The sequence below is a fragment of the Lynx canadensis genome, chromosome B3 (genome assembly GCF_007474595.2).
Source record: "Lynx canadensis isolate LIC74 chromosome B3, mLynCan4.pri.v2, whole genome shotgun sequence".
NCBI lineage: Eukaryota > Metazoa > Chordata > Mammalia > Carnivora > Felidae > Lynx > Lynx canadensis.
The window spans coordinates 97,910,152-97,928,795 of record NC_044308.2 but is presented as its reverse complement, the minus strand read 5'-3'; the positions used below and the strand labels follow the sequence as shown (position 1 = coordinate 97,928,795).

The 18,644-nt window shown below is 38.5% G+C and overlaps 1 protein-coding gene across 2 annotated transcripts in view; it reads left to right on the top strand.

The window, feature by feature from the left end:
• Positions 1-18,644, top strand: part of L2HGDH (L-2-hydroxyglutarate dehydrogenase) — a 42,066-nt gene that overhangs the window by 17,959 nt on the left and 5,463 nt on the right. Inside the window, exons 5-9 of one of the 2 annotated variants that reach the window (XM_030319055.1) lie at positions 1,182-1,344; positions 3,323-3,357; positions 9,523-9,690; positions 10,884-11,041; positions 12,511-12,642. In XM_030319055.1, the coding sequence (XP_030174915.1) occupies positions 1,182-1,344; positions 3,323-3,357; positions 9,523-9,690; positions 10,884-11,041; positions 12,511-12,642 (656 nt within the window). The remainder of the gene's footprint in view (positions 1-1,181; positions 1,345-3,322; positions 3,358-9,522; positions 9,691-10,883; positions 11,042-12,510; positions 12,643-18,644) is intronic. The other variant, XM_030319057.1, reaches the window with a different exon arrangement.

Below are 18,644 nucleotides of genomic sequence, written 5' to 3'. Positions count from 1 at the left end.
ATATTTAAAGTAATACTATCAGATATTATTGTAAAACTGCAACAACACCAGTTCCCTGCTGGCCAGACAAGAGAATGGTAGCATTTACCAGTCACACTCAGCTTCTCGGCATTAGTTGTACCAGGAACCAGGCTACCACCCTCTTAGGAAAGTTGATTAGCAGAACTGATACGCTCACATACACAGTAAGGCAACAGAAAATGATGCTATTCCCAAGGATCCACCAAAATCTAGTCAATACTTGGTGTGTGAAATTCTGTTCTTATTCTTTTTCTTTTTAAGTTTATTTTAGAGAGAGAGAGGGTGTGCAAGTCAGGGAGAGGGGCAGAGGGAGGGAGCAAGAATCCTAAGCAGGCTCCACGCTCAGCATGGAGCCCAGTGCAGGGCTCGATCCCATGAACCCAGGATCATGACCAGAGCCAAAATCAAAAGTCAGACACTCAACCAACCGAGCCATTCAGGCGCCCTCTATTCTTATTCTTAAGAATTAGAAAAGGCCAATACACATTCAGCATTTGTTGAAAAAGCTAAACAAGTATGATTGTAGACCATTCATCTGTAGGGTTTAAGCATGTTTTGAGTGGCAAAACAAAAACAAACCCCACAAAGCAACAACAAAAAACTCAGGCTATTAATTTCTTATATTACCTGAAGTGAAAGTTTGCATTAACTACATAAAATCTCCATTCAGCATTTGTAGTCTGAAGATAAGAGTCTGCAGCAAATTAGATCAATGCTCTGCAAATGTTGTAAAAAGCTAGAACATCTCTGAGTCTTCACTGAATGTGCATGGGAAAATCTCAGTGGAGTTTGTTTAAAACAATCACATGGTGATACAGAATTTGACTCCGAATTTGACTCACTATCAGATATGGTGAGGGATGAATAAAACTGAAAAACTCATTGTAGCAGCCAGAAGAGCCCAGCAAAATTAACTTCCCTAGAGGAGAATTATTTCCTAAGTATAGAGATTTTCTTACTTAGCTAGTATTATTTCTTTATTTACTAGACACTTTATTCAACATCAAATTTAGGCACTGAATTTTTGGCAAGAAATGATAATACATGTGATCCATCAAAGTTAACAGTAAAAAAGTTCAGCCGCAAATAAAATTTATTGAACAACTATCCTCAATGATTTTTAATTGTATTATCTTGACTTTTTCATAAACCTATCTCAGGGTCTAATGGCTATTGATTGTCCATACACTGGCATTGTGGACTATCGGCAGGTGGCTTTGTCATTTGCCAAGGATTTCCAAGAAGCAGGTGGCTTTGTCTTGACCAATTTTGAAGTAAAAGATATTGAATTGGCTAAAGAAAGTCCTTCAAGAAGTAAAGATGGTAAGCTTTTCTTCTGAATACCAGTATTGACTTCTGAACCAACTTGGAACTAGTTTTGGCTGGCGTGGTGCTGGTGGGAGGGCCTCCAGGAATTAGGCTAAAGTAGGGAGCAAAGCTGGATGCATGTGCAGAAGGGATGAGTGTGAGATTGGACGTGGGAGAACTGGGGCTTCTGGTGAGTCTTGTGCTGATAGAATTTGTCACTGATTGGACACTTCTGATTGGTGCTAAAACCTGAACTGCCAAGGCTGTTAATAGAAAACCAGCCCCCAGACACTTGCTTATTTTGTAGGTTACAGTCAGAATTCCTTGGGGATGCTTATTAAAAATGCAGATTTGGGGGCACTTGGCTGACTCAGTTGGAAGAGCATGCAACTCTTGATCTCAGGGTTGTGGGTTTGAGTCCCATGTTAGGTATAGATATTACTTAAAAATGAAATCCTTAAAAAAAAAAAATGCAGGGACACCTGGGTGGCTCAGTTGGTTGAGTATCTGGCTTTTGATTTCAGCTCAAACTTTCTCTCCAGGTAATATGAGAAATTAATAGCCTGAGTTTTTTCTTGTTGTTTTGTGGGGTTTTTTGTTTTTGTTTTTACACTCAAAACATGCTCAAACTCTACAGATGAATGATCTACAATCATACTTATTTGACATTTTGGAATAAATGTTGAATGTGAAATTGGCCTTTTCTAATTCTTAAGAATAAGAATAGAGGGGTGCCTGAATGGCTCAGTTGGTTGAGTGTCTGACTTTTGATTTTGGCTCTGGTCATGATCCCAGGGTCATGGGATCAAGCCCTGTGTTGGGTTCAGTGCCGAGCGTGGAGCCTGCCTAGGAATCTCTCTCTCTGCCCCTCTACCCCTTTCCCTCATGCTCTCTCCTTTTCTTTCTAAAATAAAAAAATAATAATAATAAAAGTTAAAAATTTTTAGCATACTCGGTCTTAGTGGATCAGACTATCTGGAGACAGGGCACAACTGAGCCCTTTTGAAGTCCCCTTGCACTGCGCCCCCCCCCCCCATTGTAGACTACTTAGAGCTTGTTTTGTTTTGCTTTGTTGTGGGGACATTTTATTCCTTTTTTTCTTTTTTTTTTTTTTTTTTAAGTAGGCTTCATGCCCAGCATGGAGCCCAAGGTGGGGCACAAACACACAATCCTGAGATCAAGATCTGAGCTGAGATCAAGAGTTGAACATTCAACTGATTGAGCTACCCAAGCGCCCTGCTGACAATTTTTTTTAAAACCCAATAAATAGATTTGTAACCTTGAATTTTTTGACATTTTTGCTATTGGGAAATTTGAAGGAGAAAAAGTGTAGTGCTCAGTTCTTCCTTGACAGGTTTTTAAGGAGATCTGAGCCATCTGAATCATTTTCCCAGTGTCCTTCTGAATTGTAATATGATAAACAAAACTGTTAAATAATTAATATTGGTATAGGTAGGTAGCATAAAATCAAATTTATGATACAAATAGATTGTTTCTTTACTTGGTGTACATATGCTTTTTAAGACTTTGAGACCCCATGTGTCTGATTGGGAAATAATTTTATAAATAGTTTATGATTGGAACTTTTTGTGTTGCTTCTCTACACAACCCAGAATCTACGAAGACTCAGGTTACCTACACTTAGACAAAAAAGCATTCATTAGTCCTTTGTGAAAATACATACTGATTAATGATCTTTTACAAAATCGTTTCTAGGATTGTAGTCAGAGAAGAGCCAGAACTGCTTGTGTTGGATCTGAAGTGGGGAGTGGTCTATTATCATAGATTCAGTGAATTAAAACAAGTTTAAAAATATGTCAAGAGTTTTATATATTATCAAATATGAACTAGTTTAATCTTGTTGCTTCATAAAAAGCTTTAGAATGAAAGTGGGAAGCAGAAGAAAATTGTTTAAATTTGATACTAGTATAATATTTCTAATAATGTAGGCCTTATTTTACTAAAAATCTTTCACTAATTCTTTTTTTTTCAGGGATGAAATATCCAATTGTTATAAGGAATACAAAGGTAAAGATTCTTAAGCAAAACTACTTTATCTAATTTAACCCCCCTCCTCCCTCAAAAAGTTTAATCACAGTGCTGTTTTCTATGTGTGTGAATGAATTTTGTATAATGTAGAAGTTGTTCTGAGAGAAATTCTTTGAGGGCAATTCAAAAGCTTGCTTTCTAAGAAGGGTTTCAACTTGGAAATGTATTCACAAAGTGATTGTGCCAGCCAAGAATAGGATTATAAGCACTTGGAGTGTTTAAGGCAACACTGATAAATACTTTATTGCTCCGCCTACTTATCTGCATTTACTTATTAGCTTTCTACCAATTAGAGGACTTTGGTGGCAGGTAGATTGCTCAGAGGGAAATGAACTGGTTTCCTTCACCTCCACGTAGTCTAAAACCAGAGCTATTGGATGGCAGAGAAGCATTACATTTGCTGTGTGTTCTCTGAATGATCAGAGTTCAGTCAGGCAAGTTGAATCATTAATGAGGTTGTAGGATTCATTATAGGAATTAGGCATTACACAATTGTGAGGGCTTCTGGGGAAGCAAAGGCTCAGAAGGGGAGTTGGTAGATCAGAGGCATTTCCAGCCGGTCTGAGAAGCCAAGTGTGTCCAACTGCTAAAGTGGGACTGCAAGTGGGAAGCTCATGAGGCATTCTGGGGGAGCTCTTGCCTCTTACCCAGGCAGTGGGCTAGGGCAACAGTTAGTCAGTAGGATCAGTAGTTGGGGAGCAGAGCTAGATATGGAACTGTCATTCCCTGAGCAGTGAGTTTTGTCACCACATTGGACTAGAATGACCTTCAGAGAGTAGTGGCTGCTGCTTTACTTCTGCCTGCCAAATCATATGCAATTCCTATTTTGATCAATTTTAAGTTGGAACCATTACAGGGAAGGGAATTCTGTCAGTTACAGTTCCCACCTTAACCAAATCGACAAAGATAAATGCCTGCAGTCCATTCCTTTTCAACTTGGCATTCATTCACACCCCTTTTAACCACATGTAACTTCCAAGTACAGACAGTAGTAAAATTACTGTTCCACCTACAAGATGAAATTATCTTTTATACAACTGAAGACATGGTAACTCTTCGAAAAAGATAGGAAGTCCACTCAATCCATCTTTGGGTGATGTTCATTTCTTTTTAGCTGAGTCACATTCCCTCTTTGAGATCCTTTAACTTAAATATTGAGATACAAGGTTAACCACTATTTAAACTTATTAGATCAATAGTTCTCAATTGGAGGTGATTTTGCTCCCAAGGGGATGATATTCAGCAGTGTCTGGAAACATTTTTGTTGGTACAACTGATGGAGGGGGTCAGCACTACTGGCATTTAGCAGGTAGTGGCCAGGAATGCTGCTAAACATCCTGCAATGTGAGGAATAGGCCCCTGTAACAAGGAGGTATCTGGCCCCAAATGTCTGTGGTACTGAAGTTGAGAAACGCTGTGTTAGATAATGGAGAAATGGTAGAGATGGTATTAATCTCTTTGGGTACCATAACAGAATACCACAGATGAGGTGGCTTAAACAGAAATTTATTTTCTCATAGTTGGAGTCTAAGCAATCTAAGATCAAGGTGCCATCAGGATTGGTTTCTGATGAGCTCTCTCTTCTTGTCTTGTAGATGGTTGCCTTCTTGCCGTGTCCTCACATGGCCTCTTCTCTGTGCATGCACATGTACAGAGAGAGAGCAGTCTCTGATATTTCTTACTCTTAGAAGCACACCAGTCCTGTTGGACAGATTAGGTGAGCTCAGTTAATCTTCATTACCTCCCCAAAGGCTCTTGTCTCCGAATGGCCACATTGGGAGCAGAAGCTTCAGTGTATGCCCTTGTGGGGGCAGACACAATTCAGTCCATAACAGTGAGGATAAAGAAAGAATTAATAATATATAGATAGTAATATAGATTACTAATATAGTATATAGATAGTATGTAGATTACTGATATAGATATTAGTAATATATAGATAAATATATTTATTTCAAAGTCAGGAAGAAATATTCATAACTACTACAGTTCATAACCACTATGGTCATGTGGTTATAGCTGATATTTATAATTTCCTTCTTTCACTACGTATTCCATAGTTCCTTTGCTCTTGGCAAGCATCTCAGCTGGTCATGTTCCAGTGTGGTGGGATAACTCAAACTTTCATTCCCAGAGTGTCCGTGCAATTAGCAGCCCTGCCTGTTTTGGGTTGTGGTAGTTTCCATTAACTTTTATATCAATCATAGGAGTACTAAGACATGCCCTAGGAGATCTATATTTGGGACGTATTTCTCTTTATCACCCACAAGCTCTCTGTGTGGTAGCAACTCTCATTCTCCTTGAGAGTTATTTTCAGTTTCCCATTAAGTACAGTAATCCCCTCTGCCTGTTCACTGATACAAGGAACTCAAAGTGGCCAGGTATGGCGGTGTCAACTTATAGGTTAATGGAATCAATTTTTTATTCTCTAATGGCAGCATTTCTCCCTTGGGAACTAAGACTTCTAGACATCAGAGCCCAAAGTTGTGAAGATAGAAAGCAAAAATTTCATTAGTGGATTATTCTAACAGTAAGGAGCTACTCCCATTTCTACCTCTTGATTTCTGGCTCTGGAGAAACAACACCATATATTAATCATATAGAACATCCTGGAAGACATTGCCCCAGACCTGCAAGGTGTTGCCAGTCAGCTAGTTTTGTTTTGCATCTTCAAAACTGTTTTCTTTCTGTCACCTAGCAGCTTCAGGATGATGGGGAACGTGGTCAAATCAGTGATCTCCACAAGCATGAGCTTATTGTTACACTTCATTTGTTGTAAAATAAGCTCACTGATCAGAAGTAATGCTTCTGGGCAAAATATCCTAATGGTGAATAAGGCATCCTGTAGGTTCACAGATAGTGGTTTCTTCAGAAGCATTGTGGGCAGGGAAGACAGATTTATATTCAGAACAAGTATCTATTTCAGTGAGGACTAAGTATTGCCCCCCCCCCCTTTTTTTAAATTGAAGTGGTTCAGGGACCATATCTTTGGCTCTGTTGATCTCTACTATTGGCAGATTGAGCATTCAGCCATGGCTATGGACAGACCAGCCTTAGGGAGTAAGTCCATGTTGCTGAACCTATCACCACCTCCATCCTTTTTGCTATAACCATTTAGTTCATGAGGCTATTGGGTAAGGACAGGGATGCCTGGAGAAAGAGGCTAACATCCACAGAGCAGGTCATCTTGTCTACTGATTATCAAAATCTTCATCTGCCATGGCCTCTTCAGTGAGCATTCCTATGGAGCTCATATATCTTTTACTCTCTGAGCCTGTTTGGAAAGGTCCATTCATGTACTTTTTTTTTTTTTTTCCAGAGCTCCTTTTCCTAACTAACCAGCCATAACATTAGTCATTGCACATAAAGCAATATAGATCCATACCTTTAGTCATGTCTCCTTCTAGGTAAGATATATAACAGGTATGGTGTTCAGAGTTCTGCCTACCAGGAAGATTTCCTTTCACTGCAGTCTTTTAGGGTCACTCCTGAGTGGGACTCTGGTTTGTAGCTGTTTACTTTCCAGTGCCAGAATGTTGTGTGCAGAACTATTTGTAAATCAAGCCTGTAGTTTTTCTTCTTTGGACAACTGATCATGGAGAACTTCTCATAGGGCCACAGGAGCAGCTTGAGAAGGAGGAAGTAATTTAGCAGGACTAGGGGCCATGGGAATTTGAGCCACCTGCCTCCACAATCTATGTGTGCCTGCAGGACCTGCACAACCCTAACCTTGTATATTCTGCTACCCCTTGATGACAGGGTACTGCTGTACACACCCCATTTTGTGGCTTGGTGAGTCAGACAACATACAGTTAATAATGAGTAGTTCACATGGTAACTTAGTGACCTGTGGTCAAGTGTTGAGTCAAAGCCAGAAGTACTTTCTCAAAAGGAAGACAGTTATCTGCAGAGGATGGTATAACTCCTCCCAAATCCTAAAGTTCTATGCTGTGATTTGGCTATAGGGACCTAGCAAAGTCTCCATAAGACATCACTATTTGCCATAGACACCCTGATTACCATCAGATCCACTGGGTCATGTGGCCCAGGTGACAGTGCATCTAAGATTTCCATTCAAAGAAGGATTAAAAGTCTGTTTCTACCCTTGCCCTCATCGAAGGGCCATCTTTACTAGAGTATGGCATCATGTGATGGAGGATATGCAGGGGCCTCTGGGATGCCAGTGAGTATGTATTTCAACCCCAGATGCTATAACTGTTGCCTTTTATTTGGGCATTTACTTTTAGTATAGTTAGATATAATGTAAAAATTTTGAGTCAGCTTATCAAATTGAACTTCTGTGCTTTTATGAGAGGTTAAAGAGATTAAATTAATAAATTTGGGGGGAGAGGTTTTGCAAACTAAAGATTTATACATACTAGGAAAAACTTTGTTTTACTTCTGAAATAGCAATAGAGATGCATAGTTTGTTTTTTTAAAAGAGATTTTTGTTTGAACAAATACATCATTCACTGTTTATCTAAATCTCCATTTTGGATGTGAAATTAATGTATTACTGAATGTAGTTATTATTTCATGTGTAGCATAAAATGATTTCAGGGACCTATGATAGGTTTTAGTCATTTCTTCCTTTGGAATTGTTCCTTGAGTTTTTTAAAGAGAACTTCTAGGTTGTTGCATACTGGTACCATTCTACAAATTCTCTTATCTTTACATTTATCCAGAGTTGTATTTACAATTTATGTTGCAAGAACAAAAGAATTGCTGACCTTTCAAGTAGGAACTAGTAAATTTATATCACATAAAAATCTTTCTTGTACTTCTGGTATAACTCTAGATGAACAGGAAAGATATGAACCTATTTAAAAGAAGGCATTTTTTGTTTTTGTTGACATAGCTCTTTTGACTTCAAGGGTTTTTAAACTATTATGGTTTAGTCTAGCTAATTTGACTTCATTACAAAAAAGTTTCATCTGACTTTTGTCTGAAGTGTGAGTTGTATAACTCGAAAAGAAGCTAGGGGTGGGTGGATGACTCAGTCAATTAAGCCTCCCAACTCTTGATTTCTGCTCGGGTCATGATCTCACAGTTGTGGGTTCGAGCTCTGCATAGGGCTCTGTGTTGTCAGCGCGGAGCCTGCTTGGAATTCTCTTTCCCTTTCTGCCCCTCCCCCGCTTTCTCTCTCTCAAAATAAATAACTAAACTTAAAAAAAAAAGAGGCTTACCTTTGCAGCTAGGCAAAAAGAGGATGTAAAGATAGAATAAGGCTGAATCAATAGGGGCTGGAAAGAAATGTTGTTGAGACAGGTAAGAACTCTGAGGCTTCAGAAACAGGTTGTCTGGGAAAGAAGTCTAGGGACAGCAAATTACTTGGAGCAAGGAGGTGCTAGTTGTTTACTCTGTAAAAATTAAAGAGATGGGAATTAAAGTATAGTGGGGAATTGGGGTTAAAGGAAACCATTTAGGAAATAGGGTGGCAAATTGACTAACCCTGGCAGGATAAGGCAGAAAAATATGCAGATGATCGCAAAATAAAATGTATGGGAAAATGCAAACAGCCTAAGATTAGTGGTCTCCTAGTCACTAAAGCAAACCTTGACGATAGTGTGTGTTCTCAGTAAATGTGGACTGAAAGGATAACATTTCAAACGTAGCCTCAATTTGCAAAGCAGATATTGATCAGGAAGGAGAAATCGGTTGATGGGTAGGATACAGTTGGAATTGAGCTAGATTATTGAGTGTGAGCAACCTGAGAGCAACAGGGTTAACTCCTAGATAAGATGGGAGAAGCTGTCTGAAATACAGAAGAGGCCAAATTGGGGGGAACCATCCAGCTAAATGAAGTTTGTTTCTTAATATAGCAAATAGTTAAGTTTGATGCTAGGTCTTAGTAAAATAGGAGTGTGTGTTTGTCTAATTTAAGTATCTTTGCAGGGTCATTGATTGTATCTCTAAAGTATAAAATTTAAGGTGACATCCTCCTACGTGCCACTACCGTAAGTTTCTAGCTGCTACCTAAATGCTGCAGAACTTATTTTGCTGATACTTGTATTTGATTTCCTCTTTTAAAAGAAATAGAGAAAAGTTCATTTCTGTACCCTTATTATCTTTTCTGTCATCTTTTACCCCCCTTGACCTATTTTTCTCCTCATTGCTTTCTACTCATATTTTCTTTTGCACTAGGGAGAGGAAGTTCAGTGTCAGTATGTGGTGACATGTGCAGGACTTTACTCTGACCGTATTTCAGAGCTGAGTGGCTGTAATCCTGATCCTCAAATTGTGCCATTCCGAGGAGATTACCTGATTTTGAAGCCAGAAAAATGCTATCTTGTAAAAGGAAATATTTATCCGGTAGGTAATGATGTTTCTGCCTTCTTACCTTTCTCAAGATGACTATGGGCAAAAAGGAAATGAAACAAAAACTTTTACTTGGGTTAGAAGTAAGAGCTATTTTGAAGGGCCTTTTGGGCAAGTCTTTCACCTGTTTCTTTTGTCATTAAATCTTTAAATCTTTATCCTAAAATCAGAGTTATGAAATTATAATTAACTGCCCACAAGTGCATGTCTCTAGAAAGCATGAGTGCACCTCAGGAAGGGCTATCAAGAAGGAACCTGGGCGCCTGGGTGGCGCAGTCGGTTAAGCGTCCGACTTCAGCCAGGTCACGATCTCGCAGTCCGTGAGTTCGAGCCCCGCGTCGGGCTCTGGGCTGATGGCTCAGAGCCTGGAGCCTGTTTCCAATTCTGTGTCTCCCTCTCTCTCTGCCCCTCCCCCGTTCATGCACTGTCTCTCTCTGTCCCAAAAATAAATAAACGTTGAAAAAAAAAAATTAAAAAAAAAAAAAGAAGGAACCTAATTCTTCCTCCTTTCTGATGAAAGGGGCACTCATAAGGGAACTTTCCCTTACAAGATGCCCAGATACCCAGCTGTCTTTCTTAGTTCATTATCGATAGGTGCAGGAAAGGGGATGTGGTTACTATAGTTTCATGGTATAGACAGAACCATTTAAATGAAGAATTCATTCTTCTCTCTGGAACTACTGGGTTGAACCAGGTGAAATTGCCACTATTCAGCTATTTAATGTTTTTGATGGTGCCAAAACATACATTTCATCTGCCTTAACCTATTGCATTTCCACTTTCCAAAAGCCTGTACTGTAAATGTGTGTTCTTTTTCTGACAGCTCTGAGATTTTACTTGCCAGACACATAATTGCTAGTTGGTGGGTGAGGGGCTGGGAAGTGGGGAGTAACCTGAACTAGGACGGTTCTCTCTCTTTCTCTCTCTGTCTCTCTCTTTTTATTTCAACCTAGAAAGAGGAACACGTGGGACAGTGTATATTGGTATCAATAGTATCAGTGTTTCCTGTGTGGCATTTCTAGGCAGAAGCGTGTATACATAGAAAAATATCTGAGTAGCAGATCAAAAGTAATGCAAATTAAATGCATGGGAAGAAAGTGTTTTATATTACCAGTTGCATGTTTGCATGTTTAATAGAATGCAGTTTGAAGTGGGGCTAATAACTCTTTACCATGTTGAATCCATAGGTCCCAGATAGCCGGTTTCCTTTCCTAGGGGTTCATTTCACACCAAGGATGGATGGCAGTATTTGGCTAGGGCCTAATGCAGTTCTTGCCTTTAAACGAGAGGGCTACAGACCCTTTGACTTCAGTGCCAGAGATATTATGGATGTAATTATCAAGAGGTAACTTTATTTACTTAAAAAAGATTTTATATGCTTATATTTTTAAGATGGGAAATTTTGTCTTTCTTGATAATTCTGTTTATTGCGTAAATCCTCTTATTTGTGATTGGTATGTTGATTTTTTTTTAATTAATCTGGATTCAGAGTTTCATGTAATACACGTAATGTTTTAACTACTTAAAGAAAATTCTGATGAGCCAGGGTGGTGTCTTGGTCAAAAAAACAAGACCAGGAGCCAAACACATATCTGACAACCCAAATCTTGTTTGGCTAATCTTCTAGTTGAGTTTGAAAAAAAAAAAAAAAAAGTTTCTTTCAAAATCAGTAGATGGCTTACTTTGATAAGATCATTTCCAATCTGTCACCATCATTTTGAAAACCACTGGAGAAATTGCTGATAACCAGTGTTGTTTCCTTTTGTGGAAAACTGACAATAAATTGTGTTGACCTGTACGGCAGATTCTTTATGGTTGTAAGAACTACTCAGTGAGATATTTTGTTTGGTCCTTTTAATAATGTTGCGCTCTACAGTTTTACATCAAAATCAGTAGAAAGCTTATTAAGCTATACTAGAGTCTCACCCTTCACTGATTCTGAAACAGGTTTTAGGGTGGGGCTTCCCAGCATGTGTGCTTGTAAAAATACATATACATTTACATAGGCTCTGTAGAGTCTGGCTGGAGGATCTGGAATATTTTACCTCTGGCTGACCAAAGAAAAGTAGGGTAAATATTCCACTTGCTTAATGGCTCTGATTTAAAGATCTGTTAATGCCTTTTAGGTGTGGCTTCGAAAGCACCTAATATTTGCATTAGTAAACCTGTTAAAACATGGATGGAGCTAGAGTGTATTATGCTAAGCAAAATAAGTCAGTCAGAGAAAGAAAAATACGATTTCACTCAGATGTGAAATTTAAGAAACAAAACAGATGAACATAGGAGAAAGGAAGGAAAAATAAGATAAAAAGGGAGAGGGAGGCAAACCATAAGAAACTCTTAAATACAGAGACAAACTGAGGGTTAATGGTGGTGTGTTGGGTGGGAGGATGGTCTAAATGGGTGATGGGCATTAAGGAGGGCACTTGTTGGGATGAGCACTGGGTGTTAATATGTAAGTGATGAATCATCGCTAAATTCTGTTCCTGAAACCAATACCAGACTATATATTGACTAACTTGAATTTTAATTAAAAAAAAAAAGAAAAGAAAAGAAAACCTTGCTGTTGGCAGGCTTCATAGAGTCTAGCTTGAAACCGGCATTCCCTGGGAATTTAAGTTTGGAAGGTATTCCTTTGATGAAGTTTCCTTCTTATATTGGCCAAAAGTTGATTTTCTTTTAATACGTGTTTTTTTCTGACTTTGCCTACATTTCTGTGATGCCACCCCCCTAAAAATCTCATAGTTGTAAAGATGTTTTATAGTAATAAAGAATTCCTTTCTCTCATAAAGATTTTAAATTTTTTGCTTTCAGTGGCTTGATTAAACTGGTGTTCCAGAATTTTTCCTACGGAGTTAATGAAATGTATAAAGCCTGTTTTCTCAGTGCAACAGTGAAGCACCTTCAAAAGTTTATCCCTGAAATTACTGTCAGTGATATACTTAGGTAAGGAAAAGCTATAAGGATTGCAAATATGGTCATGACCTATGTGAATTTGGCAGGTGGTTCTGACTTGGTGATTCAGTAAGCATACTTTCAGAGTCAGCGTACCCAGTGAATCTTTGTGTGTCCTCTCTTTCCCAGCAAGTTGTTGAATTCCCTTTTCATCGCATGCATTGGGCCTTGCTGCTTCGTGCCCCTTGGTGCCTGAACTAGGTTCATTTATAATTTTCTAGACCACTTTACAGCATTAAACTCAAATCTCCACTGCAGCTGTATTGTGATGCCACTTTTGCCTTCATGTCTAGGTATCACGATAAAAATATCTTGCCTGAAATTTTTTAATCTTCCTGGCTACTTACTCTTGTCATTGCAAAGCCATTTGATTTAAACTCTGTATGAGATCATTGATCGCTATATTAACTGATTAGGTAATAAACACATAAAAAATTACATTTTGATTACATTTTACAACCTGTTAGACATACTCCTATACATGACATCTTACCTGCTTCCTCTCTTCCTCTTTTGTTCTTTCTTGGGCCCTACTCCACTCAGGGACTCTAGTTGGAGGACAAAAGTGGGAAGAATGTGGTAACAGTCTGAGTCTTAGTGCTGTAGCGATGTGGGGCCAAGGAAGGATAACTTAAAAAGGAAGGATAACTTTTTTCTCAAGGATAAAAGGCTCTCTGGACTTGAGCTGCACATTGTCCTAAATACCACCCAAGCCAATTTTCTTTTTCCATTTGGTGATATTTTAGGATGTTCACCTTTTTCCCTGGCCAAGCTACTGTTAGGCCTAATCAGCAGTGTTCTTTGAAGTACTCTCTCTCTGTGAATCCATCCCTCCGTGAAACTCTAGGGCACTGAATGTCTGTCTTCTGAGGAACAGCTGCTGAACTTGCCTGGGAAGAGAGCAATAATCATGTCAGCTGTCTCCCTTAGGGGAGCTAAGTGTCCTGGTCTAAATCTGACACTAATGTATCATTCTCAGACCAGCCTCTTTGAATCCTTAGAAGAACTATTAAAACCCAGCTAATGTTTTTACTCTTATCTCTCTCATCCCTTCTACTCACCTCTTGAAATGGCAGGGATAAAAATATCTAGGCTTTCCTTTCTTTCACTCACCTATAAAGAAAAGCCTTTTGTGTTTTCAGTGGTCTGCTTTAGTAGAATTGTTATGTTTTATATCTGAAAATATATTAATCAAATCTGGCATCTGTTACTGCTGTTAATATTCCTTGAATAACACAATAGGTGGACATCGTGAATTCTGTATATAAACAGTTGCAGTGAATTCAGTACCCATATTCTATTACCACCCTTTCATAGAAGCCTGGGGAAAACTCTTTCAACCAGTGGGTTTCATATGGTAGAACTGGGTTTTAGTGAATATTGCTGTCTCTGAGTGTAAGGGTGTGAATTTCATTTTCCAGTTTCATTAGCATGTAGTAGAAAAGGACACACAGCACTGTAGACAGGTTACATTTAGGGACAAATTTAACCCAATCAGAGAGTTTCTCTTTGGAGACAGAGAAGCTGAACACATTCAGCAATTCCATCTTTCCCTTAATTCCTGTAGCTATTAAAAGGAAGAAATTTGGGGCGCCTGAGTGGCTCAGTCGGTAAATGTCCGACTTCGACTCAGGTCATGATCTCATGGCTGGTGAGTTCGAGGCCCCGCATTGGGCTCTGTGCTGACAGCTCAGAGTCTGGAGCCTGCTTCGGATTCTGTGTCCCCTCTATCTCTGTCCCTCGCAGCTTGTACTCTGTCTCTTTCTCTCTCTCAAAAACAAACAAACAAAAAATTTTTAACAGAAGGAAATTATCAGTAACGAAATGGAAGTTGTAGAAAATATATTTGATAGCATTTATATCAGTTTAAACAATATCATATATAGTTTAGGGATTCTATATACCATGTGAAAATAGTAATAAGCACGGGAGTCACCTAATGCAGTAGAGTGGTTACCTCTCGGGAGAGGAAGGGATGGGATCAGAGAGCTCCACAGGGGGTTTCTGTCATATCTATAAGCTTTATTTCTTAAGCTCTTTGGTAAGAAAATAGGTGTTTGTTATGTTATTCTCTGTACCTTGGTATATGCCTGCAGTATTAAGTCATCATAATAAAATCAGATCGATAGACTTTCCCGCATTATGAAGCTTAAGTCCTACCTGTCTTGCAGCTCAGTGCAGTGGAACCATAAATGCTCTATCATTAATATTGAGGCAGAAGCATATTAAGCAGTTTTAGATAGTAAGAGAACTGAAGCCACACTTTCAGCGGGATGTTTAGCTCAAGAGAGTGTCCTTAAATTGCCACCAAAGGGCATCCAAAAAAATTCCAAAAAGCAAAACCAAAGGGCATCCAGCGTGACTTCTTTCTGCTTAGCCAGAGCATTTGGGGCGATAATTGACCAGTGAACATTGGATTGGAGTGTAAAGTTATAATCTGTCAAGTACATGTGTTAGGTGTATAAATTCGTCATTGTTAAATGATGATCTCTAAGGTTCTTAATTTTATCTACGAAGTCCTTTAATTTGTTCTGTGATAAACTTGACATGGTAATCTAACAGCAGTAAGAGCATAAAAGATGAAGGCATACATGCCAAGATCTCCTTTTTCTTCCCACCCTTTATTTTAAAAAGTGTCTTATTTGGGGAATTGTAAATTTTTAAGCAAGATGTTTTTATGGTGAGTGATAGCTAAAGACTATACTATGTCATTGTGAAATGCAAAGGTGAAAGCCAAACAGTTCTATAATTAAAGTGATCTAGATCAAGGTTTCTCAATCTTGGCACTACTAAAATTTTGGCCCAAATAATTCTTTGCTGTAGGAGACTGTTCAGTTCATTGTGGAATGTTTAGCAGCACCTCTAGCCTCTACCCACTAAATGCCAGCAGTACTCTCCTAGTTACAACCAAAAATGTCTCCAGACATTGCCAAATGTCCCCCAGGGGGCAAAATCTCCCTTGGTTGGGAACATCTAGTCTAGAGTTGGGCAACCCTCATACTACAAAATACCAGAGTCTGGAGAAAATATAAAAATCCCTTGAAATACATATAGCCGTGAATGCAACAAAACAAGGGGCATCCCAGGAGCAAAAACAAAAAGGAAATTGAAAACCCATGTACTAAGAGGAATTGGTGCTGATGCTATTCTGGGTGGAAGGGGGTTAGATTTGCTGATTTTGATATAAATATAACAGTTTTATTTTTAATTGATACATGATTTACATACAGTAAAATATGCAGATCTTAAATGCTCAACGGATTTTGGCAATTGTATAAGTTCATGTATCTGCCACATAGAGCAAGATATAAAACATTAGGGACATATGTTTTAACTGCAACTCAAGTGCTGGGAAGGAGGCTTATATATAAAAGGTACAAACTTGGAACTGAGACCCCTGTATAAAGCCAGGGACTCTTGAAGGGCTATACCCTCAGTGAAAAGGAAGTCTAGAAAAAAAAAAAAAAAAATCCCCTTAGCACCAGAAAGTGTTAAGGAATATTGTCTGTCCTGGCCTTGGGGGTAGAGGTAATGTTGGATAGGTGCAATCTCCTCTAAAGATTTAGAACCCTGGGCCCGCCCTCACAAGTGCTTAGAGTTTGACTTTGTACCACCACTTGATCTAGGAACCTTAAACTAAGAAGTTAACTTAAAAAGTAGATCCAGGGGGCGCCTGGGTGGCTCAGTCAGTTAAGCGTCCGACTTCGGCTCAGGTCATGATCTCACAGTCTGTGAGTTCGAGCCCCGCATCGGGCTCTGTGCTAACAGCTTAGAGCCTGGAGCCTGTTTAAGATTCTGTGTCTCCCTCTCTCTCTGACCCTCCCCTATTCGTGCTCTGTCTTTCTCTGTCTCAAAAATAAATAAACGTTAAAAAAAAAAACTTTTTAAAAAGTAGATCCAGGGGCACCTGGCTGGCTCAGTTTGTAAAGCATGTGACTTTTTTTGTTTTATTTTTTTTTAAGTTTATTTATTTTAAGAGAGTCAGAGATAGCACATTGGGGACGGACAGAGAGAGAGGGAGAGAGAGAATCCCAAGCAGGCTCTGCCCTGTCAGCGCAGAGCCCAACCCAGGGCTTGAACCCACAAACCGTGAGATCATGACCTGAGCTGAAACCAAAAGTTGGATGCTTAACTGACTGAGCTACCCAGGCACCCTGAGCATGTGACTCTTAATCCCCAGGTCATGAGTTCCAGCCTCACGTTGGGTGTAAAGATTACTTTAAAAAAAAAAAGTAAATCCAGCTTGTTCAGGTCCTGCTTCAAACTAACCATTTCTCTCTCTCTCACTTTAAACAAATTAGAGACAGTGACAATCAGGGTAATTTGACCTCAGACTAAGTATTACTGATACAAAGCAATTACTAGTTTTGAATTATTATTTTTAAGAATCCTTTTATTTTTATGATTTTTTAATGTTTATTTATTTATTTTGAAAGAGAGAGAGAATGTGCACATGTATGTGTGAGCAGAGGAGGGGCAGAGGAAGAATCCCAAGCAGATTCTGAGCTGTCAGCACGGAGCCCAACACAGGGGCCCAGACTCATGAACTGTGAGATTATGACCTGAGCTGAAATCAAGTCAGATGCTTAACCAACTGAGCCACCCAGGCACCCCTTTAAGAATCCTTTAAAAAGAAATGAAGTAAAATGATATGCTATCTAAGATTTGCTTTAAAATAATCCAGTGAAGAGAGGTGGACAGTGAGTGGAGATGTAGATGAAACAGAATTAGCTGGGTGTTGATTATTGTTGATACTAGGTAATATATACATAGCAGTTCATTATGCTATTCATTTTACTTTTGTATGTGTTTAAAAATATCCATTAAAAAAAAGTGCTCCAAGGATGGTAATACTTCTGAAGCACTGGATAGAAGCAAATGTAAAACCTCCGTGGAGGACATAACCTCAACCCATCCTGTATAGTATTCCCCCAGATAAAGTCCTGCTGAACAGGACGCCATCAAATATTACAAAGCACCATGAGTGAGAATAAGCACATAGAATAAATACCAGAATTAGACCCCTAATAACTTTGGGTAATAGTAATATTAGAAACCATAAAGTAACCTAGTGAATTTAAATGGTTAATAGTAATATCAGAAACCATAAAATAACCCAGTGAATTAAAAACAAAAAGGAACAGAAAACATGAAAAAGACTAAGACACCCCTTCCACCCCAAAATCTGAGCAAATTTGCAAACCAACTAATTAGAATTTCTAGAATACAAAAATATACTTCTTAAATTTTAAAACTCAAATGACTAAGTTGGTAAGACCTACCTTAAAAGAAAATTAATAAGTTGAAAGATAAATCTGAAGAATTTAGAGAACATTGCAAGATAAAGGTGCATGACATAGAAATTAAAAGAGAAGAAAAGAGAAGATTCCAGACTATATCTCATAGGATTTCCAGAGAAATTGAAAAGAGGCAATACTTTGCAGAGGAGTATTTGAGAAATTCCTAGAATTGGCAAAATGACATAAGATTCACAGGATGCATGGTGAATCCCATCTCATAAGTAAACGAAATACAAGAATGGAAATAGATTATATAACTTACAATTTAGTACAGGAGGAAAGAAAAATAGAGAATATTCAGTAAGTCAAGAAATGAGATGAGAAAAACTCAGAAAAATCAGGTTAAATAGCATAATATAACAGAAATCAAACTTATTGGTGATTACAATAAATGTAAGTGTACTTAATAGTTAAGGCAGAAATTGTCACATTGGATTAAAAAATGCATCTATGTGCTAGGCAAATGGCTTATTGGAAGAAAGATAAATACTGGGTCATTTCAGATAAAATACAGTCTAAGGCAAAAATTGTTAGAGATAAAGAAGGTCGCTATAAACTTGCTGCATATAACAGAGATATGAAAAAAGAACAAAAATGGACATAACTGCAAGCAGAAATCAACAAATCCACAATTGTGGTGGGTGATTTTAAGACATGTCTGTTGATAGAAGGTAGATCAAGCAGATAAAATAT